The sequence below is a fragment of the Mchenga conophoros genome, linkage group LG11 (genome assembly GCF_057382185.1).
Source record: "Mchenga conophoros isolate Kocher_MC1m ecotype Shallow Benthic linkage group LG11, M_conophoros_male_GT1.1, whole genome shotgun sequence".
In the NCBI taxonomy this organism is placed as follows: domain Eukaryota; kingdom Metazoa; phylum Chordata; class Actinopteri; order Cichliformes; family Cichlidae; genus Mchenga; species Mchenga conophoros.
Window position 1 is genome coordinate 32,910,246 of NC_140536.1, and position 25,743 is coordinate 32,935,988.

The 25,743-nt window shown below is 40.0% G+C and overlaps 1 protein-coding gene across 7 annotated transcripts; it reads left to right on the top strand.

Annotated features, from left to right (window-relative positions):
* Positions 1-3,528: 3,528 nt before the first annotated feature.
* etv1 (ETS variant transcription factor 1) lies at positions 3,529-25,743 on the top strand. Of its 7 annotated transcripts, none has more exons than XM_085292546.1 (13): positions 3,529-3,660; positions 3,920-4,029; positions 4,542-4,629; positions 4,939-4,986; positions 9,197-9,388; positions 14,851-14,980; positions 15,775-15,963; positions 16,873-17,120; positions 19,798-19,869; positions 19,969-20,037; positions 20,131-20,300; positions 21,772-21,873; positions 23,968-25,743. In XM_085292546.1, the coding sequence occupies exons 2-13, from the start codon at positions 3,985-3,987 to the stop codon at positions 24,187-24,189; spliced, it is 1,575 nt and encodes a 524-aa protein (XP_085148672.1). In that variant the 5' UTR covers positions 3,529-3,660; positions 3,920-3,984; the 3' UTR covers positions 24,190-25,743. The 7 variants fall into 7 exon arrangements, with proteins under 7 accessions (XP_085148672.1, XP_085148674.1, XP_085148676.1 ...); XM_085292548.1 differs by having other exon boundaries at positions 19,801-19,869; XM_085292550.1 differs by having other exon boundaries at positions 9,335-9,388.

The window sequence follows — 25,743 nt, forward strand, 5'->3', positions numbered from 1 at the left end:
GAACTGGCCAATTCCTCCATGTTTTATAAGAATGTAACAGATTCTTGACTTGGACACCACTAAAGTTTTTGCAATCTTTCTGATAGTTTTATTTTGGTCCCCCCCCCCCCCCCCAAATCTAATGATTCTAAGGCGTCCTTAACTTGCAACAGTATCTCATGGGACTTCATACTATGCAATAAAAAATACCAAATGCAAGTTTGACCCAAGTCCAGATCTTTAATCTGCTTAATTTGTCATGGGACAATGAGGGAACAGCTCTCAATTGTCCAATGATTCTGTGCCTATGAAAATGGGGCACAGATATAAAACATCTGTAATAACATTTGTCAAACCCCTTGAATTAAAGCTGCAAGTCTATACTTCAATCTAATTATGATCATTTAAAGTCAAAGTTCAACGAGGTGGTTTACAGAGGCAAAATTACAAAACTTTTGCTGCTAGCCAAAAACCTATGGACCTAACTGATTCTCTGAGACAATGGCTTTAGTTTCATTTTTGTGCCACTAGTTTGCAGCCATTTGTTTCTAAGCAAACCCAGATAGTACATGGTTTTTCATCTCTTTTCACCAACAGGGAGATATTGACTTGGAATTTGAATCTACATAACTCTAATCTCTGTATTATTGTAGAGTCTTTGCTTACAGCACCTGGAGACTGCTATACTATAGCAATCACTATTGCTATACTACATAAATAAAATCGAATTAAACTGAATAACTACTCATTTGTTAGTATAACTTGCCAAGATTAATGCTCATTCCCATTAAATATATTCTGTTCATGTTAGTTTAACACCCTGTGAATTCCTGATCTTCAACATTTGTTTTTCATCTTGCATCCTAGAGGAGATAGCTCTATTTCTCTCTCTCTCTCTCACTCCCATGTGAGTGATAGTGAAATTACTAGAATGTAAAAATGTTTGGCAATAAGCTTTCACTTGCCACTAATTTTTCTTCTTCTTCTTTTTTAATAGTACAAAAGAATGCAAGTAATGTTTCAATAAATGCTCAAAGAGGATAAGCAGCAAATGAAGTGGTTAACTGTCTTTATAATGATTATTCTTGTCCCCTATTTTTAGTCACCTCAATTTTGGCTAAATAAGTACAAGTGAAACACAGTGTAGTAATCTGGAGTAACTTCAGTCTCTTGAGTTTTATTTTTGAAAATAAAACAGATGGGGAAAACCCCAATTATATTCTTTTGGAGTGGCACTTGGTTTAGGGTATTGGCTGTCTCAGTGTCAGATGGGTAGACTCCTGCACTTGACCTGCGTTTCTCCATCCTCAGGGTGTTCAGCAGGAGTGACACAGTACTTCACTTCACATCCACTTCACCTGCCTGGTAATGGAACCCTGCCTGGATCCAAGATGGCACCAGCGTGACCACCACTGACTTCCGATATGCCCGTCTTTCAGTCAAGTGTTTGATGCACTGGTAAAGTTCTCTTTCAGGGTTTTATCCTAGATCTATTCTGTATCCTGGCAAGCAAATCTATGTTGATTGTTATGCACCCAACACACATTTTTACAAATTACAACTTAGCTGCAACAGCGACAAAAAAGCATTCCTGACAGTGGTAATGATTTTTTTTTTGCCCATGACCTTCTTTCAAAAATAACGCCTGTAAGCTTTAAATATAGGTGTGCAACCAGGAAACTGCAGACATCCTACAACAGTCAGACCAAACAGAAAAAGAGATCTAAAGGGAGAAACTTATCAGATTCACAAAACAAAGTAGTATTTTATTCTAAAAAGTCTGATTCTTTAAATCTCGCAGAATATTTCTTGACATGTACAACACGTTCAAGTTTATTTATTGTTGTGATGTACATGCTGTTCTATTTAACTCAAAGCCACGGTGTCAAACTTCTTTAGTTCATAGACCACATACAGACAAATTTTCATCTTAAGACCAGTAAAATCATTTCATACACACTTAGAAAAAAAATTCTAAGAATAAAGAAGTACATTCTGAAATTGTTCATCAGAGCTGTAGCCAAGATTTTTAAAAAGCTGAAACCATAAACCTAAGAAAGACATTCGCCATCCAAATCCCTTAAAATGTGCCAGACAACAGAAGGCATTATTTTTTATTAATTTTGTTGTCATGTAATGAGTGATCCATTTATAGAACAGATGAAAAACAGCCTGAGATGCATGAGGAAAAATTAGAAATTCCAAAACTATATCTCAATGTTATGATTCAAAGATTCTGTTAAAAAACATATAAAACCATGTAACTTTCCTAATACTTTCACTCCAGGCTAGAATAATTCCAAAAAACAAAAAGATTTTTCTGTCACTGTATTGTTGTATTTATTGGCAGTTTTGGTCCTCGGGGCTGTATGTTTGACATCCCTGCCCTTAAGTACTTTGGCATTGAAAATAATAGTTAAATTAAGATTTTGTTATGATAAATAACACTTGCTGGATGTCACATACTTAATATTTTTAGAGTTTATTCGGGCTCTGAGAAGAATTCATGGTAAATTGCGAAAGCGTGTTCATGCGAATAACAAATAAGTACCCATATGTCCAATACAAAATCTTGTTTTGAGTATTGACACCAGTGTCATCAGTTTAAGGCCTAAAAAGAGAAACATAAGCACATCGATATTCTCCGAAATGCTGGTGTTTGGTTATTTCACATAACTAACATTTTCTATGTATTGTTTAAACTGAAGAAAAGAAATGTACAGATCAGACGTAACCTGTTATCACAGTGGCTTTTTGAAGTCATGCCATATTTTTTTCTATTGAAAGAATAAAGTGCATTTGCAACTTTTAATGTTTTAATATCGGTGTTAACTGCTAGTAACTGTACTGGCGAACCTTGGTACTGGTATTACATAATATTAAATGTAAAGCAAATGTTATGCTTTAGCTGTAAAACTGCACGATTAAAACTTTCCATGACATTCAGGTTTGGGATCTGGACTTCCCTCTTAATTTAAAATGGTTTGAGGGGTTCAGTGGGATTTCTTTTTTTTTTTTTTTTGTAGGATTTTTTTTCCTGCCCGCTGCTCCTGGACTTTACTTCCAGGTCAGTGCCTTCTGCAGGTCTCAACAAAGTATCCCTTTACAGGAGAGGGAAGAGCTGGCGCTTCAGCAAGTCCCCCTGGAGGCTCTTCAAAACACCGTTACCATGGACACAAACTTGACCGGGAGAAGAGTGAGTGGTGTGTTTGTGTGTCTCACACTGTATGCGATTGCGAAAAAAACGAGAAGGAGAGGGGGTGAAGACGTGCGCGAGAGGGCGGGGGTGTGCAGGTGCAGTTTGCATGTGTTTCAGTGTAAATACAAAATAGTGACACCAAGTTGTCATGAAGTTTGGTGGCTAGTTTCGGCTTAAAAACGCAAAAGTCCAAACTTAAACAAAGCGAGATGAGCGCACGACAATGTTGTCATTGACTTCGCCCGCGCTTACCGCCTGCAGCCGTGCGTGATTGACTGCCAGCAATCTGATCCAGTGAAAGACATTGACAACCAATAGGAAACGGAGTGCGGCTTGTTTCCATGGGAGGCCCCGGGAGGCGATGCCAAGCCGCTAGAAAGCAACACAGTGAGCGGGGAGAGGCGCAGGCAGCAGCCGGGACTGTGGAGATCCTGCAGCCGCTCTGTAGCTCTCAGCAAATGAAAGCGGCGCGAAGTTGGTAGGTAAGTACCTGCAGTTTTACACACTTCCTCTCATTTCTAAGTTTATTACAGAGCGAAAAACATTTTGGTGCGCCCTCTAGCTCAGCGCGCTGCTCGTTTACGCACCAACTTAACTGTACCGCATGATCGCCGGAGGTGCCGTCGGTCATTCCGGGCTCAGAATAATATCAGAGGGTTCATACACTGAATAAAACAGAGATTTAAACCCGAAGTTCTTCTCCTCCTTATTCCTGCTTCCTATTTATCTGCCTGTTTGAAGGGTGGCCGGACAGGAGACTGGAGACTTTGCAGATTGCTCGCCCGTTAAAGCCACAACAGTGCAGAATGGATGGATTTCACGATCAGCAAGTGCCTTACTATAACTCCAGAGTGAGTGATCACTGCCTCAAAAGAAGAAAAGTTGAAATGAAATCAGTTTCACTCATCCTTCTCTTCTTCCAGCTCCCACCCCATTAAGGAAAATACTTCATCTTGATTTTTTCTGCCTTTTGATGGCTGTTCTCTCTAATGCATTCTATTTGTTCTGATCTCACCTCTGTCTTTCTCTCTGCTGCTGCCAACACTCATTTCTCCCTCAGGGACCATTTAAGTTTCATCTAATCATCAAAGATAAACAGCCAAACAAGGTGCCCATTACTTTACCCTGTGTTATTGGTTATGCACCATGTAACAACTTGTTAATTATGCCTGATAAGTGAAGCACAGACCCCTTTGCATGGGTCAAGCTTTAGAAGTGTGTGAGGCATTAATCAGAGGCTCATTGAGGCTCTTTCATTTGCTATTTCAGTTGCACATGTGATGCAGCCAACAACAGAATTACTGCTCCAGCAAGAAGAAGAAAAATTGATGAGTGTGTGTGTGTTTTCTTTCTTTCCCAAAAGCTGCAAGAAAAGACAACGAGCTGCGAGAGGCCAGCAAATGACAGAAAGAGAAAATTCATTAAGTCCGACCTGGCTCTGGACACTGAAGGTAGGACAGAGGGAGAAGTTAATTTCACGGCTTCTAAACATTTAGCAAAATTCAATTGGTTTGTGGCCACCTGTGCTGCTAACTACAGAATCTCAATTACAGCACAGCGGCCTGTGATGATTCTCACAAGCCTCTTTTCAGTGGTCAGAAACACAAATTGACTTGTTATTAGCTGCACACATGCCCAGTGAGCTCCAATGGCATATCAGCCAGTAATAGTGAATGCACTTGTTTCTGATACTTCTCTTGAGCTTTGACTGTTTTTCAACTGCCTTCAAACCTTGATCTCTGCCTCGGTTTCCCTTTCAGAGCTCTTCCAGGACCTCAGTCAGCTGCAGGAGACTTGGCTAGCAGAAGGTGAGTGTTTTAAATCTTGAGCAAAAAAAGGAGGAGAGATGGGTAAAAATGAATAGGTTGTGAGTGTTGGGGGGGGGGGGGGGGGGGGAGGCTGCTGCCTGGAGTTACATGCCTAGCGTCGCAGTCCAATTAAAAGCCTGTGTGGAAGAGGCACCTTGTGTGTCATGCATACATTAGAGACTGTGAGCGAGGGGTCTTGAGGGAGACCGAGGAGGCTCTACCCAGAGAGTGTCATCACAAATTACCAGGAGAAGGCTCTCCGACGCTCACTGTCTCTTCTGCTTTTGGCAGGAGCTAACGCGCTGCACGCCAGCCGCCACTACCTCCACCTCCACCAGAGCTCTGCTGTAGCCTACCAGCTCTCTTACTCTCACTCACTCTGTCATCTCCTCTCTCTCCCCTTTCTCTCTCTCTCTCTTTCCCTCTCTCTCTTTGCTTCCTCTCAGCACACCTCTCTATCTTGTACAGCTGTACCTTCACCTTGTCTTCTTCAATTTCATTTCTTGGTGGCAAAAAAAGAGAGAATGGATCTATGAGAAATTTTTTTTCTCCGCAAACTTCCAAAACAGCAGCCAGCTCTCAAAGCGACAATTGATTTTTTTTTTTTTTTTATATTACAATTTTCTTGCTTTTTAAATTTATTTTCTCTAATGGCAAGACTTGCTCATTGTGGTCTAACTGAGACGTGATGCTTCAGGATTTAAGTGCGAGCGTCCTCTTTCCTCCGTGTCTGCAGCACCGAAGTTTTGGTTAGTGGTGAATATTGTTCACTTTTGCTGTATTTCTTTGTGCATGCATGTTGGACTTTTTTGTCGACATCTCAGAAAGATGTAACGTACCTTAATATTGCATGTAATCTCAAAGTTTATATCCAAGTAAAAAAATATTTTTACAGTAAGAAGTATAATTTGAGATATATGTGAAGTGTTTGCTTTGCTTGCAAACAGATGGTGTAAAGTTGTACAGTGTGAGAGAACACAACAGTTTTATAAAGTTGGATTTTGAAGTATTTTTTGCAAATATATATAAACCAGAACAATTAAAACAAATTCTAGTGTTTTGTCTGCAAAATGTCCAAAGCACAGGGTTAAAATGAAGTTTGTAAGTCACTTGATTACAATTGCCCCTATTATTGTACTAGACTATTATTATACTAGACTAATTCTAGACTTTGCTTTACTATAGCTCGTTGGCTAATGTATAAAGTGCTATATGTGTTAGAAACTCACTGATTTATGTGCATTTTTCATATAGTTTTAAATTAAGGTTTGATAATGAAATATTAAAATTGAAAATTTCGTAGAAGTGTATAAAACTGGAGTTGGAGTTATTATATTGTAATGCTAAAATGTTCTGCTTCATAATTTGGTTCATTTAAATACATTAACACCAAAAAGCATTTAGTCTAATGAGACGCTGATGTTAGTTTTACTGTACTGTCTTGTTTCATTTAAGTCAATCAAGTCATCTGCAGTTTGTGAATTTAGAATTTTTGTGTTCTGTTACCCGTTTGCAGCAATAAAAGGCTGCCTTCTTTTTTTCTAACAGTTCACACGTCGTAAAGCAATAATTCTAGTTGTCGTAGAATAACGTGTGCAATATAATTAAATAAACTTTAATACTTTTTTTAACCATAGGATAGAGTCGTAAAACATTTACTGGAAGAGTGTCGAGATGAATTTTTCGCTTGCTCCCTTTACGCAGCCAAAGAAGACTCAATCATTTATTCGCTCCATCTATTCTTTAACACATGTAAAAACGCTCGCAGTGCAATCCAAAGCTTTTAAAAAATGAGAAGTATTCTTTAAAACAGATATTGGAAGAGTTGAGCCGACTCGGAGCGGCAGCGAGGTGAGATGAGGCGTCGCGGCTCGCACCGCAGGGTGTGTAAAAGAATAAGACACGATTTTAATATTTCAGTATCCAAAGTGGGAAAAGAGACAGCGGCTGATAAGAGGTATTACTGTTAAAGATTACAGTTCTGCCTGTCATGGATCAATGTGATGATGTGCGCCTCAAGATTGTAGATTTAATGAATGACTTCCTGTCCATTAAGATGAAAAGGAATACCTTCCCATTTCTGAGATTTATTAGTTCAGGTAATTGGAACGAGAGGAGAAATTATGAGCGACAGACTGAATTTCCGACTCCCGAGACCCAAGATGTTGAGGGTTGATCGTTGACATGCGAATCTGTGACCTCCCCCCCCAAAACTACATCTACCTTCTTTCTTCCATACAGTATTTTAAACTCATTTTATTTATTTTTTTTGTCAAAACAACAACAAAAAATGTATTGTACTTCTCAGATTTTTTGCTTTAAGATTGTTTTTCCTTTTTCCTTTGTTCACGCACTGGTGTCTCTGCAAAATATTTGTGCTGATAGCGTCATTTGTCTTGGAAATCGTCACAGGCAGAATGATAAATTTGTTTAAAACTCAGCCCTGCTTACTGCTGTTGCAGGTTTAGACAACCATTCAAATAGTCTCAGGCCTCGTGTTTACAACCTTCCTCTTCTTTACCTTCGCTCCTGTTTTCCTTCTGTCCCTCTCCCTCCTTTTTTTGGTTTTGTGAATGGCGGCAGATTTCCAACTCTGCCGTTCTCCCCAGGAGTTTGTTGCAGAGATCAGCTGGCTCATTCACAGACTGAGGCCAGTGACTCATCCATCCTGTACTTCCTTTTGGTCACAGAGAGACTGCCACCTTCTTTGTGTTTAATTTATTAATTTATTTTTATTGTTTCTCCTCTGTGTCCGCTGAAGTTTCGAGAGATGTTGTGGTGCTTCAGCTGATTAAGAACTTGGTTTTTTATTAGGAAAAATTTGATTTCTTTATAAGGTTTGAGTAAGTGTTTTCCTAACACTGTATCTGTTACATATTATTACATTTTCTTTAATTTATTACAAAAGTAGCCCTGTGTAAAATCTCCTGTTATGTCTTAATTGTTTCCCACCAACTTAATTCCAAAAGGCCAAAATAGAGAGCTGGTAGCTCTACTACACAAACATATGGAGTGAAGTTGCTTGTGCATATTTATTTTCTGGCGTCTGCACCCGCTTGACATTTTTAGAAAATAAGGAGCAATATCTCCTCTTCATCTGTTAATTGTTTACCCTCCTCAATTCTCACTTCTGGGAAGAGAAATAAACCCACGCTTGACCACATCAAGAGTGACAAAAAAGGAATATCAGTCATTTAAAAAAAAAAATAGGATCTCCAGACATGTCAAGGCATGCTGCACATACTGTGATAATGAGGATCCAGCTCATTTTGTTTATAAATAGATGTGCTAATGACACATTTAAATCTCTTTTTGCCTATCACCAGAGAGACTGAAACTTAAGGGACATGAAGAACTGTCACTGAGTGTAAATATGTGTTATATAAATATGTACATGCCTAATTGGAGCCCGAGTGGAGCAGGGCTTCATTATTTTAGCATTAGCCTGAGTGCAGGGGTGTTTGAAGCGCAGGTGAAGCTTTGGAGGGTTTGGAACAGACCTAACTCGGTAGGTACAGGTGGATTCACCAGTAGGGAAGAAGCCAATTAGATACTGTTAACAATGGGTGTTTGGCTGCTGGCAAGGAGCGAGAGCCGAGGCTGCAGAGCAGTCAATGGACAAGTCGACCTCAGGAAGTGAAAGTAGACGGTCAAAATATTATCTGTCAGGTATGAGTTTGTTGGAAAATATGACTCAACTGCTTTAGTAAATATCAGGGAATGTGTTAGTCACAGCAGTTCAAGGTTATTTAGTCTTTTGATTGCATCAGAATTGTCGTCTTGGGGACTTTTTGTCCCTTTTCAAGCCGTGAAAGTCAGATTTTATTTTCAGAAAGAAAAAAAAATTAAATTAAGCTCTTTTTCTACAACAAATCAAAAGTGTTTTTGCTGTTTTGTTTTCTCTCTCTCTTTTTTAAGGGAATGATATAGATATAAAATTGAAAAGAAGTGCATAGAAAATGGACATTTGAACAACTGGGCTATATTTGGATAACAAATGCGTAAAACGACTGAAAGTTTAAGAATGGATAAAAAAAATCTTTATTAAGATGTGTTTTTTTTAATTCATTAATTGATTTTAATTTGCATGATTATTTCTATGACTCTGAAGATTTACAGCATATTGAAATCTTCTGCACATTTAAAATGATAAACACATTAAAAACACTTTTTTAGGCTTCTTTTCTTTTCTTTTTTTAACTGACAACAGAAGCAGGCAGTGCTGGGATTGGCCAAACTAACATCCCAGAGGACTGTTTGCCAGAGGACAAAGCTGTGATCAGTGCTGCGGTGTCCATCAACATCAGAAACAATCAATCCCTTTCTTCTTCTCTGCTCGTGTCTTTAGCTCAAGTTCCCGACAATGATGAGCAGTTCGTTCCAGATTTCCAGACTGAAAACTGTGAGTAAGAAACCATGTCGCTTTTCTCTGTGTCTCTTTGTCTGTGCATGTGTTATGTTTATGTGTGTGTGTGAACATCTGTGGCGTTTTTCTTTTTTTTTCACTCATCTTCACTGGTGTGTTTGTACTGGCGTAAAAAGCAAGTGACTGTGTGTGTTTTTCCATGTCTCTCAGTGCCCTCACCTTTGCTTGCACAAGTGCTCTCAGGAGAGCTGCAGCAATCGTGCAGGTCTACAGGTGCATGGTTTGGGTTGGGGGGTTATCTGTGTGTGTGTGTGTGTGTGTGTGTGTGTGTGTGTGTGTGTGTGTGTGTGTGTGTTTTCCCTTGTTGTTCTTGGGACCGCTACTGAGATATTATTGCACTGTGACTTATTTGCATAAGAAAACATCAAAATATTGTGGCTAACTTTTTTTTAGGTAGTTGAAGTGGTATTTTTAACTCCAGGTAGTCCAAACTGCTGTCAGTTGATGTCTGTTTTGAATTTTCTTTTTTAATAAAATCTTAAAAATATGCTCCTCCTTGACCTTTCCCCAAACTCCTTTTTTGTGCAAACCATGGAGTGTGGTTATATTTTCTAAATCAGGCGGTGTAATATTAAGTACTCCTGCATTTACTTGGAGGTTGGCTGGCCTTCTTTTACACTCCCTATCCTTCACTGGAGATTTTAAAGCATGAAAGCAAGTATGATCTGTTTTTTTGTGCTTTTTTCCTCCTTGCTCTACATATTTTATCCAACAAAAGGACAAATTCTGTTTCTAAGAATACTTCCTAAAAGTTTTAAAACATTTTCCAATGTCTGACAAGAGTTCATTTTTCACTCACAGTGATGAGGATAAGCTAGTTGGTCGTACTTCACCTGGCTGTATACGGTGGTTGCACACGGTGACTGGTTACTTGGCACGGCCCATTTCTGGAGGAAGTAGTGCCAAGGTGGGGACAGAAATTGAGTGAGTGGAACTCAGTGGGACCCAGATAGAGCACATGTCTTTCATTTGAGCCAAAATGCACATTAAACTGTGAGAAAAAATACAAAACCTCCCGGTGTCCTCAACACCCTTTAACCTGCAAATGAAAGTTGAACAAAAGGCAGAAGTTAGAGTTTTGAACAAGAACAAAGAGAGAAGGTCACATCTGACATTTAGTTTGGCAACTTTAATTGCATTTCAAGATTTAGTGGTCACAGATAACAGTTTGGTAAAATGAAGCTGTAAGAGATTTGGCATCAAGCGAGATCACAGGCCTTTTAACTCCATGTGACTCAGATCACAGCCTGAGATTATCGAGAAGGTTCCCGTTGGTGGGCTAGATTAGAAACCCGAGAATGGTTTTTCTTTCTTCTCACTTTATTTTGCCACGAGTACTCCTGCTCTCTGGAAATGACAAATCTGAGGGGATTTGCCTGGCTACAGGCACTTGACTTTAGATGTCCTAATCTGATTTGGCTTTTAATTTAACTTATGATTTAAGTTGCTCCAAAAGTGAATAAATGCGCCTTAAATCTAAACACATAAAACTGCATTAAACTAGTTATAATAGTCTAAAAAATCCATTAAATGTCTGCACTTTATTTGATTCGTTTCATTAATTTTACTTTTTATAATTGTTCAGAACGCTACAACACTAAAGACAACTGCTGTGTTAAAGGCAAAACATTTAAACTATGGGTGTGACTTAGCCTTGCCTAAAACCCAACATGGACTAGTGTGGTGTACAGTAGATAACCAGAGGTCACCAAGACTGTCCTGATGCCCTTCAGAGGTAGCCAGGGTGGGTGGCCATAGTGGCAGGAGACTGCTGACCATCTGAATTGTCCTGTTGGCAAACCTGCAGCAGGCTGGAGAGGCACTAACAGATGGCAGGAGGGTGAGGGCACCGTGGTTGGGCGCATGAGCAGGCATCCCAGCCGGCAGCTCTCCCATATGGGTTTTCACCAAGCCGAGAGATGGAGAGGCAAACGGTGAGACAGGGAGAAAGAAAGGTGAAGGTGAGGAGAGATAAAGCTGGAAGTTAACCCTAAAGAAAAGGCAGTGAGAAGATAGGGGCCGTTATGAAAATGGCAATATTAAATACTTTTAATGTCACCGAATCTAGTGAGAAATCCAAAGCTAACAGACAACTGATTCCACACAAATCAGTTACAGCAGCTTTTTCGTCTGTGAGCTCCATTGTTGCTCCAAAAACACTGAAGTGACTCACACTGTTGCACTGGGTAACATCTCCCTTTGTTACGATCAACGTGGGCACTCTCTGTTTTGTGTAAATCCCACATACTACCTCCTTGCTCCAAAAATACTCAGTACTGCCCATGTATGTGTTGTATATGTGTATTAATCTGAAAAAGACTGAGTCTGAAAAAGTGTTTGAGCCAAATTTGTAAAGGTTACAGTGCTTAGCCCTTTAAATAATTTTCATCCTATCCTCAATAGCGTGGTGAAAATAGAAAAACAATACATTATTTACTCAGATTTAAAAAACTAAAAATTGAATTTTACATTAAAATAATTCACAACAGATATTAATATGACAGTTGTGAATTATTAATGAACTTATCAAATTTGATTTAAATCAAACGTAAAACAAGCTAACAGTTAGCACAGTTAGCATTAGCCAAGATGTCCTATTTAGTTTGCTATCGATGTAAGCTAACTGCTACAATTAACAAGAAACATCTTATTTTATTGAGATGAATGTTTTCAAAGAAAATAAATGTTACCCCTAAATTTTTGTTCCTGTACTGCTGAAATAAAATTGGCAACAATAGTGAAATAGCTGTGATTTTATATTCCTAACAGAATAATAATAAAAAATCTGAAAAGAATAGGAAAGACATTTATTTTGAAGGCTTAAATATTGCAGCACATAAGCTGGTGTGTTCTGTATTTTCATGGCCAGACTCATCTTTCCTCATGAGAAGCTGTTGCAGCTTCTCTCAATGTCAACTTTGCACTCTGCGTCTATGCGACACAGAACCAGCATGTGAGCGGCCTCGAAGCGAAAGTGTCCTCAGGCTGAAGGAGGAGAGGAGAAATTTCTTTGTCTCAAACTCCAACACAGATGCTTACCATTAGCATAACTTAGCAGGGAATGGAGGAGTAGAGGAGGTGTAAAATGAGGCCACACGTTACCAGCAGATCTGAGCCTCCATCATTTAACAGCAAAGGCGAGCACCTACAGTAGGTGAAAATGGAATGGAAGGTTTTTCGCTGTTGCCAAAAGACCTGTATTTTTTTATGAATGGACTAGAGAAATATCTGCCAAACGTAGGCTCCCGTTCTGCCAAAACGCACAATTTGTACCTTCAAAGTTGACAACAGCCGGAGCCAACAGTTATCTGATAGTGTACTGAAAGGACTGGCAAACAAACGGCTGCTAAAATAAAAATATTCGAATTAAGTGTTGTTGGAAAATGCAAAAAAAGTTTTTTTTTATTTGCATGTGCCACGATGTTTAAAGGAAATATTTCTGTTTAATCTGTACTGCAAAGGCTAAAGCAAATTGCCCAATGTTTAAGTCAGTGGTACAACGAAGAAAAGAACATTTGCATTCAAAATAGACCCAGTAATTGTTCTAACTGCCTCTTCTTTAAAACTGCCTACCATCTTAGTTAATCAATATGTAGATAATGAGAGCAATCAAGCAGTGATGGGCATGACATTCTGGACTAAAAGGGAAGTCTCTGTTTTAGTCAGAGGCAATGCCCTCGCTATTGATTTGTGTACCTTGGCACCCCGCTGACAAAATCTATTGTGACATTTCCATTTCTAATTTAATGCCCTGTGCTGCAGCACACATGAAGCCATTGTTTAGAGCTGATGTGGCGCTTACGTTTAACGGCAGCATTTTTATAGACGTTGTTTTAATGTCATTTATTGTTAAATAAAGAAAGAAATTATGGTTCAGCTTCAGGTGAGCTGTAAACAAGAAGCCGGTGGAGTCGGCTCTTAAACTAAACAAATTCATGTGTGTTTAATGTAAACTGTAATTAGCCTGACACTGATTGTGATCTTGACAGCCAAAGCTGAGGTATTGTTTTGAGTCCATAATCTCTTAACAAGGCTTTGCGATGCCAGCGTCAACAAAGGTCTCCCCTCAGGAAATGTCTCTTTGACCTCCGATCGATGACCCAGAAAAGGTCAGGCCCCCAGCGAGGGCTGCAAACAACCCCTGAGCTTTGTCATGCCGGGCCCGTGTGGCCCATCACCCAGGGGGCTCGACTGTGCGTCAGATGGGGTGTTGGCAGATCGACCCCTGCTCGTACAGCAGCTGTCTGTCAGCCGTGAGAAAACTCCTCAAAACATCCTTCTCTCTCAACTCCTTGTAGCCTCAGAGACCTTCTTGTATTTAAAAGAAAAACAGTCCTTAGCCACATATTTAAGTTTCTCTAGTACTCAAATATCTAAATGTTTGCACTTGAGTTGGACCAAGAGTTGATGGACTTTCTCCATTCATAATTCCTGGTTATAAAAGGAGAGGGCCATCTCTCAGTCTAAAACATCAATCAAAAATAATCGTCTTCAACCGCGGCTGGTCCTCTGTTGTGTTTGATAGAGCGCTGTGGGATGGCTTCGCTGTTGCTCTGTGAGCCGTCGCGGTGAGACGCGATTGGCGAGGCAACCTGAGCCTGACTTCATTCTGACTGACTGGCTTTTTCTTCAGAAGCACAGTCAATTGGATTAGCGTTGATCATGACTCTAGATGATGGGATGTTAATCAGGACTGATCAGGCACTTAACAGCCTCTCAGATGCACCGGGCTCACTGTGGGGCCATAGGTAGAGATCGCAGGCCCCCATTCAGATCAATGAGACTTGTTGTTGTCGTCTGGAACTTATTGACAGCCAGCTGAAAGCAGATAAAGCATTTATCGGAGCTCACCGCACACCCTGTTTCATGATTGTCATATTTCACTACCAGAGTCCCCGTCAGGAAAGGCTGAATAAATGGGATTTGAAGTGAGTTGTTTGTGTAAGTGATGGCCTCAGATGTCATATCCTTTGGCAGATGGATGCTTAGAAAAGCAAGTGTTTTTAATATATCCATCACGAGTTCTCTTAATTAGTGATGGCTTGGCACATTCATGCCTGCTTGTATCTGCACTGTAACATGACTTTTTCCATTGTGGGTAAAGCTGCTGTGTGCAGTTCTGAAATTTAATTGTATTTTAAGTTTTGAAATTGAATCTGCTGTACTTAAATAAAACAAGCAGTATTTTTTTTTCCAGACTGTGATCATCTCATTTAATTTTTGTGAATGATCTGTCAGATGTAAATGAAGACAGCGGTTTTAGTTTTCATTCATTTATTTTTTCCGTCCTGTGATTGTACGAATTCTGTCTCAGGTACTTACAAGCCAATCCAGAAACAGTCTGCTGCTAAATGAACAAAAAAATAGTCACAATGTTAAAAAATGTTACAGTTTGACAGAGTGTAAATGTTAATTGTTCTTCCTCCTTCCCATCGTAGTGGCGTTCCACGGACTGCAGCTGAAGATCAAGAGGGAGCTGCACAGCCCGTGTTCAGAGCTGAGCTCCAACTGTAGCCAGGAGCGGCCCTTCAAACTCCAGTATGGAGAGAAGTGCCCGTACAGCATCAGGTGGGCTCCCCCCCACCGACACTTAAAACATCTTTTACAAATTATTTAAATGCTTTTGTACATGATACCTTTTTCAGATTTGTAAAGAAAACACAGAAAATAACATTTGGTTCCACATTCCTCACTTTAACAGAGGAATAAATGCAGGTGTGAAGGTTTATTGTAGGACAGTGATGACTAAATACTCACTTTAGCTTATCGTCAGTTTACTCTTGGTGAAGAATCTTTATGCTTTCTATACATTTGACACTTTTTTGGCTTTTTCATTCTGCATTGTAATTTTTATTTAACTGGAAATGACTTGCTAATCATTCCAAACTGCAAATCAAAGGACATCGAGATATGTACAGCTTTGGGTGGTGACTCTGAAGACATTAACGAGATATTTCCAATCAGAGGTATTTATGTGAGATTATGGCAGTCATGTTAGTTTTAATTGTCTGTTATAACTGAACTGAATCAGAGGGTTTCTGGAACCGCTGATTATGGAGTGGTTTAAAATGCCATTGATTCTAACTGCAGTCTGACATAAATGCCCTGAGGTAGTTTGTGATGCATTTCTTCACTTTGTGACATCTGCTCACAAGGCTTCATAATTTATACAGTAAATCAAATCGGTTTAGAAAACAGTGAAAGGATAGTTGAGTGGGTAGGGCATTTGTTCCAAACTACCCTAAATACAGACATCTTAAGACGAAGCTATCAGTTAAATAATCCTTAATTAAAAAGAGTTTAAATCGTGTAACGTACACTGGCAGTAACACAGGCATCTTTGACTCTTGCTATTACCCCAGTGCCTATGAGCAGAAGCAGCCCACAGGAATGAAGCCCTCCAGCCCAGTGACACCCCCCTGTAGCACCCCTGTGTCCCCACTTCATCATGGCTCACCCACGACGGCCCCAACGCCCAAACCAGACAGGACCTACACCCACATACCGCCCTCGCAGGCTCTCCCTGATAACGCCTACACTATGGACCACAGGTACTGCAGCCTGCAGCCTCTTACATTTACATCACATTTACATCTGGTGATCTTAGCTGGCAGTTGTACCAAGGATAGATTACAATAAGGTCACAGCAGCAGATGCACATCTGAGTTTCTGTTTTTCATTGAGTGAATCCTCAGTGGGCGGGGCCTGCAAACGACAACTTTCCCAACCATCGAATGCCATGTGGTCATCACTTGACTTTAGTGCTTTGAAATAGAGCTCATTCAATAAATCAATAGCAGAATGGAAAAAACAAAACAACAAACAGACCTACTAAGTTAATTATTTCAAGCAAAAGATCTTTTTAGGTGTGAATTTTCCAGTTTAGGAGTAAAAATGTCAGATTTCTCTTATAATGTAATATAATGGATTTAAATGACACTTCCCTTGTGATTCTCAAATTCTTAAAGGAGAATAGAGTTAGCTAACATTAACATCCCTCTGCACAGTAACACAGTTGGCGGATGTGCACTGTATATAGAAAATACTTTATACATGAAACTTTTCAAAACAAGTTTTGTGGATTTTTAGAGTAATCAGGACACAAGAGGCATTTTACTTCTGAGTTACTCCCATGAGCACCACAAGCCAAGTGCCATAGGATAAACATGTATATTTGATTTTGGTTTGAGATTCTTTAATTCAATTTTCAGACAAATATTCCAAACCTTTCCTTTATTTTTTGCTTTTTTTGGTCACCTGTAGGCATAAACATAGGGGAAACAAAAAGGCAAGCACTTGAAAACATCATTACGGATTTCAGAATTTTCACTTCTATTATTGATTCATTGATTAGTAAAACAAAATGTACATGTTCTTGATTTATCTCCTTTTTGTCTCATCAAGTCGTTCACAATCAGGAGTCAGTGTCATGAATCCACTGAATTTGTCGTCTGTCTCAGATTTCGACGTCAGCTCTCAGAGCCTTGCCACTCGTTTCCCTCCCCGCCGACAATGGCTCGGGACGGCCGGCCCATCTACCACAGGCAGATGTCGGAGCCCAACATCCCTTTCCCTCCTCAAGGCTTCAAACAGGAGTACCCCGACCCCCTCTTCGAACACCCGGCCATGATGGGGGCCCCTATTCCCCACACATACCCAGCCGGCATGATGATCAAGCAGGAGCCGAGGGACTTCACCTATGACTCAGGTGAGCGATTTGAAAAGATTTCTGTTGTTTGTGCTCCTTCAAACTCCTCTGGTAAGTGAAAGAGCAGAGAAGTGATAGCTGCCAGAGCATTATCATTTCAGGAATGAGAGAAGACATGGCGGGAGGGGGCGGTTTTATTGAGTTTGCCCATTATTAGGGCAGGGGATCTGGTTGGGCTGGGTGTCTGTGCTGTTCGCCATTTCCTGTGGTGCTCTAATAGAAAAAAAGGAGGGGGCTGAGCCTGGTCACAATCCAGAATCTGCCCTCCCACGCTTGTCCGCTCCCTTCGGTTAGAGAGTAAAGGGACCTAATCATCAGCCAGAGGCTCTGTGGAGCCTCTGTGGAGCCTGAGGCTACCTCGGGACATGAATGAACATTCGCCGGACTGCCGGGTTCATTCAGAAGGCGACAGAGTGGACCCAGGAGAGGAAGAGCTGGAGGAGAGTGTGTGTGACCAGTCAGGGGGAAAAAGCAACCTCCAAACACCAAAACATGTGGTGCCTCATTCACATCTCTTTAAGTTACACCTGGTTTTCCTAACAGCAGCTCTGCAGTTTTTGTCATTGAGGAGTCAGGCAGCTGTGATTTTTGGTGTTTTCTCGCTTTTCCAGTGGCAACGTTACTTTGCAATAGATGTGTTTACCGAGTTTCACAACTATGTGGCTTCTAAATGCCAATTAGCACAACTGAAAAATGTATCAAAAAGAGAAAAAAAAAATAGAAAAGAAAAGAAAAACAAGGTTCGGTCCAAAATAACCCTGTTTTTTCACAGTTTCTTGGGTTTCTTCTGGCCTATTTGCAGCAATGTTATTTGCATCAACCATTATTCTCTTGTTTTATTCGGGTTTTTTGTTCGCAAATTTGGCCAAATACAGGCAAAAATTACAGAGCCCAAAATGACACTGGCAGCTTGATTTTCTCTTTAGTAATAACAGTCAATTCTTACATTTCACATTTCAGTGTTTTTTCATAGATAAATGAAATGGCTTTAACAATTAGAAGAATTGTTATTGATACAAGTAAACTGTCTACAAAGAATTGTGTGCACTCACAAAGCAAAAGTGGTGAAATATATTCGATCAACTGTTAAAATACCAAAAGGTCTTCCTTGTGTTGTGTCCACTACTTGGACCAAGATGTCCAAGAAGGAGCATCAGAGTGAATTTATTAGCAGCCACAGTGGGGCATGTTGACTGGAGCTGGACTGTTGAGAAGGATGGGAGGGGATCTGGTAATTTCATTAGCAGCAATTTCCTCTACAAGTCCATTACTTTGATGAAGCTCAGAGAAATGTTTATGGGTCTAAATGAAGGGCTTCAGTCTGTTTATTGAACATTCACTTTGCAGCCCATTTGGCTGTTTTTTTGATCGCAGCATCTCATCTGTGTTGTGGGAGGTTTGGACATATACAGTAAATGGAAGAGTCGATTGGACAATGTAGTAAATCCAACCGGTAAATGAAGGAAGAGAATTATGTAGTGGGGCATTTCTATCTTAACCATTTAAACCTACGGTTTAAAAAACTGCTTATGTCTATATAAAATTACATTTTTGGTTTAAGAATTATTCAAACCACAAGTCTTTATTTGATCTCTTGTTATAGCCATGATATTGATAAACCACGAGTGAGAACTTTTAAAGGTGCAGTTCACTCAAAAATCTATTTTAGTTGGTTGGTAGATCTTATAAGGAAAAGAGGTGCTTTGAAATCAACAAGGTGGGTGCGATTTAGGAAAAGGCAGATATTTCTAGAGCTGATATCTTTAAACCTGGCAAATTTGCATTAAAACGATCTAAACTTGGAAAAAAACAGAACCAGAGGAAGTGTGTTGGGGGGGTGAATTGTTCCTTTTTGACCCCAGAAAAGTGACCGTCTGCATTTTGCGCAGTTTATTTTAACATCAGCTGAAATGTTGCTCAAACATCAGGACTCAATGTTAAATATGTATAAAGTATAGAATCAGCGAGTATTTATCACCACTGAAGAACTGAGCTGATCTGTCTCCTCAGGCCAGTGTGGGCGTGGCCTGATGACCAGCGAAAAGCATCATAAACAACATCAAAAAGTGTTTGTTCACGTTTTGAATGTATTGGTAGTATATCTTGACTGTTTTACAAAAGCATGTGTTCATTTCAAACAAGTGAAGAACTCGTGAAGAAAAATAAAATGTGAAACAAAGCAAACAGCTTTGGCAGAAAACTGTATACTCACACTGGATGCAGTCAGTCATAATAAGAAGCTGATTGAGAAGATACACGTCAACCGTTTTAGCTAAACGTGCTGCAGCTGCACAGCGAAAACGTCAAAGAAACTAACACCTGCAGGTCCGTTTAGTTTTGATCTCAGAACGTGTGTAAAATAATCATCATGAGCCCTCGTATTATGAAAAAACTTACATCGTGTCAGCTCCTGTTTTCACACGAGCGCTGTGTTTTATTCAGTTGTAAATCTTCCTCTGAGTGGAGATGCTCGGGGCTCGTATCGGCAGTGTGATATAGTGAGCTCGCCCGTGGCTGGAAGCCATCGCAGCGCTGATGCTGAAGGGCATTTTCTTTAATCAGAGCCAGTGGTGCATTGAGTGAACAGGCTTTGACTGCTCTCAGATAACTGAGATAGTGTTCTTAATGCTGCCTTCGGGCCCTTTAACACCCACTCTCATTCTTGCCTGGGTTTCAGCAGAAGTGCCTAGCTGCCATTCTGTCTACTTACGGCAAGACGGCTATCTGGCTCACACTAACAGGACTGAAGGTACCAACGATGTTACGTGTGGATGTTGTGGTGGTGCACGTATAGGTTTTTGCTTCATGTGATATCAAACTATCTTTTTTTTCCGATCTTGTTTTCCAGGTTGTATGTTTGACAAAGTGGCGAGGCACTTCTACGACGATACCTGCGTGGTGCCTGAAAAGGTGGAAGGTGAGTCCTGCAGTGACTCTTAAAATGAAAAGTATGCCACGTACCAACGATTCTGCCCATCATACAATAACCATTTTGCCCCGTTTTCTGTAGGCGACATCAAACAGGAGTCGGGCTTGTACCGTGAGGGCCCGTCGTACCAGCGCAGAGGCTCGCTGCAGCTCTGGCAGTTCCTGGTGGCTTTACTGGATGACCCGTCCAACTCCCACTTCATTGCCTGGACCGGCCGTGGCATGGAGTTTAAACTCATTGAGCCAGAAGAGGTAAGAGACAAACAAAAGGCACTGTCACAAAAAATCGTATTTTTCTATATTGTAATCCTCCTTTAAAAAATCAGTTTTTATTTTTCATGGCTTTTATACTTAAGCTTTTTGGACAGTCTTAGGTAAATGTTGCATTGTATTTCACTACATATATTGTTCAATAAAATCTTTAAGAGGTTTACCTACTTTCAGCTACTCAGAAGTAAATATTTGCTGCTTTGGACCGTTTTATATAATTACAACTTAAATATATTTGGTTCGTAGACTTTTGGTTAAAAAAATGAAGTGATTAAGCAGTGAAAGAAGGTAAGAAGGTAAGGTAAATCACTGCAAAACCAAATGAGGTCAGAGGTCAACGTGTGAATCAGTAATATTTTCTGCTCTCAAAATGCAGTAGACTTCTTTAAAAAATAGTTCTTACCGATCAGAAGACAAAGAGAGGAATCATTCTAACTGACAGGGAGCAAAAACGTCTTACATTTAAAAATATATATATTATTGCTTTTCTTTAACACACAGGTTGGGGTAAGGGTTTGGAGTTAGGATTGGGATCATCACAGACGATGACTTGGACCTCAGAGGGTTATATATTCTACAGTCCACACTAAAGCCAACCAAGTGACCCTGATGACCTGCTCCTGTTAAATATTTCACAGGACATATTCCTAAAAATATAACCCATGTTGGCGGTTGGGCCTTTTGAAATGGAAACAGAGGCAGGGTTTGTGTATGGCCACATCACACACAGTGGGGCTCAGTCACTGCTGGAGGATGAAGGAGGATGCAGGGTGCAGGCAGGGGGTGAAAGTGTAGAATGGAGGAGATAGATGAGTACCGGGCAGTGGTCCACGCAGCCCGATGGTGTCTAGAAGCACGAGCCAGCTGCACCTAACAGGGGGCCCCATTCATGCCATCAGGTGACCAAACGCATTTGCTTTGAGGCGCCGCAGACAAACGTTAGGTAGCGGTTTCTGCATTTGCAGCATGTCAGCGGTTGTGGGGACAAGAAAAAATGTGAAAAAGAAAAAGCAGAAAAAACACAGTTGCATTGATCGGGGAAGGTATTATAGGAGATAAACTGTGAGAAACAAACAAAAATGAAAGTAAAAAGCAGAGTTTAAAAAAAGCAAGCAGCTAAGAGAATGCCGTGGGGCTGTGGGTTTGGACCGTGAGGCCGGGTGGCGGGTGGTCTGGTAGACAGGTGCTGTAACATCTGCTGCCTCCTCCGCTGGGTGTGTGACAAGCTCCTAATGAACACATCCCTGGTCAGGTCTGCACAAGCTGGACGCGCTCTAATTACTGTTATTAGGAAAATATGGATCGCTAAGTTTGTTTAACATTTTAGCTGCTGCAGCGTTCCTGTCTGGAAATCAGGGCAACCGTGCTCGTTTGTGTTAGATAAGTTTGCTTTCTGATAATGCTCTGTTTACTGACTGTCTTTATTGTCTTCATGTTCGTGTGTGTGATAAAGGTGGCACGTCGGTGGGGGATACAGAAGAACCGGCCAGCGATGAATTACGACAAACTCAGCAGATCATTGCGCTACTACTACGAGAAGGGAATCATGCAGAAGGTAAAAAAAAAAAAAAATACAAAAATTGTATCAACCAATTATAGTTCATCTCTTACACTGAAAGGGATCCAAAACTGTTTACCTTTTTTCTAAAAGATTTTTTTGATGTAAACATAGTATGAAAACTACTCATTTGGCTGCTATACCTGGCCTGTGTTAAAGGTGCTCCCATTCCCCCAGGTGCCTTATATAAGGAAAAGAGTGTCTCAAAAATGGTGAAACAGCTAAAAAAGTTCATTTACACTTTATAGCTGAGAAATTGTAATTGTAAAGCTTTTTTCTGTATTGTGTGCAAAAATCAGTTTTTGCCAGGCTTGCGGCTCGTGTCCGCTTTACTAAAGTGAAACCCAGATATGTATGTTAATTTATCAAGTTATTCTTTGAATTAATCTTCATTATAGTGCATGTAGTATTTATGTAGTATATGTAGTAATGCCAAAAACAGATGTTTATAAACAGCAAACAAATGAGTAATAAATACATATATTTCTTCTTCTTTGCAAGCTACATATTCATTATATAAGGGAAAGTAATCAGTTACATCATCACCATCAAACATCACTGTTTGATGAACCAGCTACGTCAAAGTGTCCCTGCAGTAAAACAATTGTTCAGCAAAATATTTACAAAAACAATAGATGTGCAAATAATGACCATTCTTTTTGAGATCAGCTACCACGCATGTATAATTTGTAAGGATTTGAGTGTTATACAAATAATTTCCATAAGCTGTATAGATGTTGATTAACTTGGTACTGGACTAAGTTTCTTTCAGATCAATTAGTGCGTTTAGAGTTAGGACCTACACTGCATATGCTGTGATCATTGTCATAAGATTATTTATGCAAAAATACTTCAGATCAAGAGTAATGATTTTTTTTTTAACAGAATACTGGATAAACACACTTTTCTGTCAGGTTTTTTGTTTCCTGAGGTATTAGTTTGACAGTTAGAAGCATCTCCAGAAAGCATTCATTAATAGGCCGGTCAGAAGAGGTTGAGCACTTTTAGGTGGAATTATACTTTGCTGGTTGGAGGTCAAGAACTGCTGGCCAAGTTTAAATAAAATAAGGAAGAAACAGCAAAGAAAACATAAATCTGCTCCTGAGATCACTTTTACCTCTGAGAAGCGATGAACAGTTTATAGCTCCTTTATTTTCTACCAAATCCACGTGTGACATAAGACGTTTAAAAAAGCAATCAGTGTCTCAAAGATAATTTTAGAAAACTTAGTAAAACCACTCTATATAATTTATTCTGGTGTTTTAAAATAACTCTTTTAATGGATAAGCTGTTTTCGCTTAGGTTGGGGATAGTTCATTTGTTTGAAGTGGGTTTGTATAAAACACTGATCCACAAAAAAAACAAACAAAAAAAAACAATACATGGTGGTTAGGATGCCCCAAAGCAACAAAGGGTACCAGCACAGAAGCTAAAGCCACGTGCTGCTGTGCTCTAGATCAGGAGCACGAAGCATTTTAGTCACCTAAAAGTAGTTTTTGTGCACTTTTTAAAATATTTGACTATTTAACGATTGGAGAATTGTCAAGTCATTGTATCCACATCAAAGCCAGCAGATACTATTTACGAGTTACTGGACTATTGTTGTCTCGTTTGGTTGGTTGGTATGTGTTAATGTGTGATGCTAGTGTTTTAATGGCTTAATTTAGATCAGATTCGATGTGTGAAAACGCAAAAGTCACACGGCATTAGTGAGTGGGGGCGGGGCTCCATGAGTCAGAGAGTATAATGAGAGAGCAGAGATGCAAATACTGCAGATTTTAATGAAGCTTTTTGTAAACAAACATCAAATGATATGGATACAAATGCTATTAACTAATCCTGTATCTTGTTTGAAAACACTTAAAGCTCAAAGCACCTCTTCTTTAGTGCAGTGTGGAGGCCAAAGCAGAATTGTTGATGACATTTGGAGATCAGCTTTAAAAGTTTAAAAAATGTTTTGTTTTGTTTTTTTTAAAGATATTTAATCTTTTTTTTCCATCTGGTGGATTAAAGTGAAAGATTACACTCAGTCACTGTAGAATATGCTGTGGAAAAATGGTTTAAAAACAAGACCTCTCCGTCTTTCTCCAGGTGGCCGGCGAGAGATATGTCTACAAGTTCGTGTGTGACCCCGAGGCCTTGTTCTCCATGGCGTTTCCTGACAATCAGCGGCCGGTGCTGAAAACTGACATGGAGCGGCAGATCAACGAGGAGGACACGGTGCCGCTGTCGCACTTTGACGAAAACATGGCATACGTACAGGAGGGACCCTACTGCCAGCCGCACCCCTACAGCGAGGGCTACGTTTATTAACGTCAGCCCCACAAAACCCACACCTCCACCCTACCCTCCTCCCAGCTGCCTCCATCCGTACACATGAGACTGTCGTGTCCTCTAACTCGCAGCCGCTCGGGGAATTAGACTGAACACACACATGCAGCGGCGCTTCCCTTCCCCTCTGTCTCAAACACGTACACGTCCTTTTGCTCTTGTCTTTCTGACCGCACAGCAAGATGGAGAGTGCACTTTATGGACCGGAATGGCACGATGTTAGCCTGCCGGGGGCTAGCTATGTGATTGGCTTTTTACTCATTTATGTTTGTACATTAATGTGGGAATCATTCCGTTTGTTTGGTTGTTTTTTGAAGTCCTTATGATTTTTAGCATGTGCCGCCCTAACGAGACTGGACTAATTTACGGTCACTTTGATCTCCTGCTAAAGAAACCGTCTCATCTACACTCACAAAAGATGGCCATTTGTTTGACTGTCTTTCTTTTTGTCTTCATCCTGTACTGGAAACGTGTTAACGATACTTTTATGGTGAAGTGACATGATTATAGACTTGAAAAAGTAATGTGATTATAAAAGAGACATTTAGCTATCAGTGAGAACTGCCTCGCCACCGGTCTGAACACCGCACCTCTGTCCGTCAAGGCCCGTCGTCCAATCAGACTGTAGATTTCATCATGTAGGTGTTGTAATGACATAAACTCCACTGGATCCTCAGCAGCTCAACAACCTTGTGGGTCAGTAAAGATGAGACTTTCACTTACAAGGACGCACTCCGGGAAAAAAAAATGTCTGGATGACAAAAAAAATACTTTCTCTGCGTCACACGTGAATGGCCTGTGTTTAGGATCGAAGACAAAGCTACAGGCTGCTGTAAAATAAGTCATTCACTGTAAACAGCAGTGTAATGCGTCAGAGCAGGAGTCACTCATTCGTCCTTCAGGTGTTCAGTTTTTCAATGGATAACAGGTGAAAAGTGTATGTACAGTCGAAGTGGTTACAGCAGCCAGTCAGTTCATATTCAGGATAATGTTTGCATCCCCAGCTAAAAAACAAAAAACATCTGATTTCATTGGCACAGACAATAAAAAGGAAAAAAAAAGATATAAAATCGAATTTCTCCCTTGAATTGTTTTCGGTTTTGTTCCAGGTGAACGAGAGGTGTATATTTTGCTTAAAAACTGTTGCTTTGCCATTAATAGGTTGCTTTTTGGTTAAAAAAAAAAAAAAACAACGTAAAAGAAATATTTAGAGTTTTATAATGTGATGAATAAAAATCATGGTATATTAAATTGTTCCATTGTATAATCAGGTAAATGCACATTTTGTTGCTGCTTCAAATTGTAAGTGTATTTTCTAGTCTCGAGAAAATGACAACAGGGGGGAAAAAAGAAAAAAAAAAACAGTGCAGCAGCTATGGCCTGCTATTCTGGATTTCTCTTTATTTTTTGTCTCTTTTTTTTCCGTCAATTTCAGCATTAAAAAAATTACTCTGAATTTTGTTCTCAAGATTCACGTGTGTGGGATGGGATTGGCAATAGGAAAAATTCTGTAATAAAATAGTTCTGAAAAACAAA

Coding starts and splice junctions, on each gene's coding strand:
- etv1 (XM_085292546.1), top strand. CDS start 3,985: ATGGATGGATTTCACGATCAGCAAGTGCCTTACTATAACTCCAGA. Junction 4,630..4,938: donor CCTGGCTCTGGACACTGAAG/GTAGGACAGAGG, acceptor TTTCCCTTTCAG/AGCTCTTCCAGGACCTCAGT. Junction 9,389..14,850: donor AGATTTCCAGACTGAAAACT/GTGAGTAAGAAA, acceptor TTCCCATCGTAG/TGGCGTTCCACGGACTGCAG.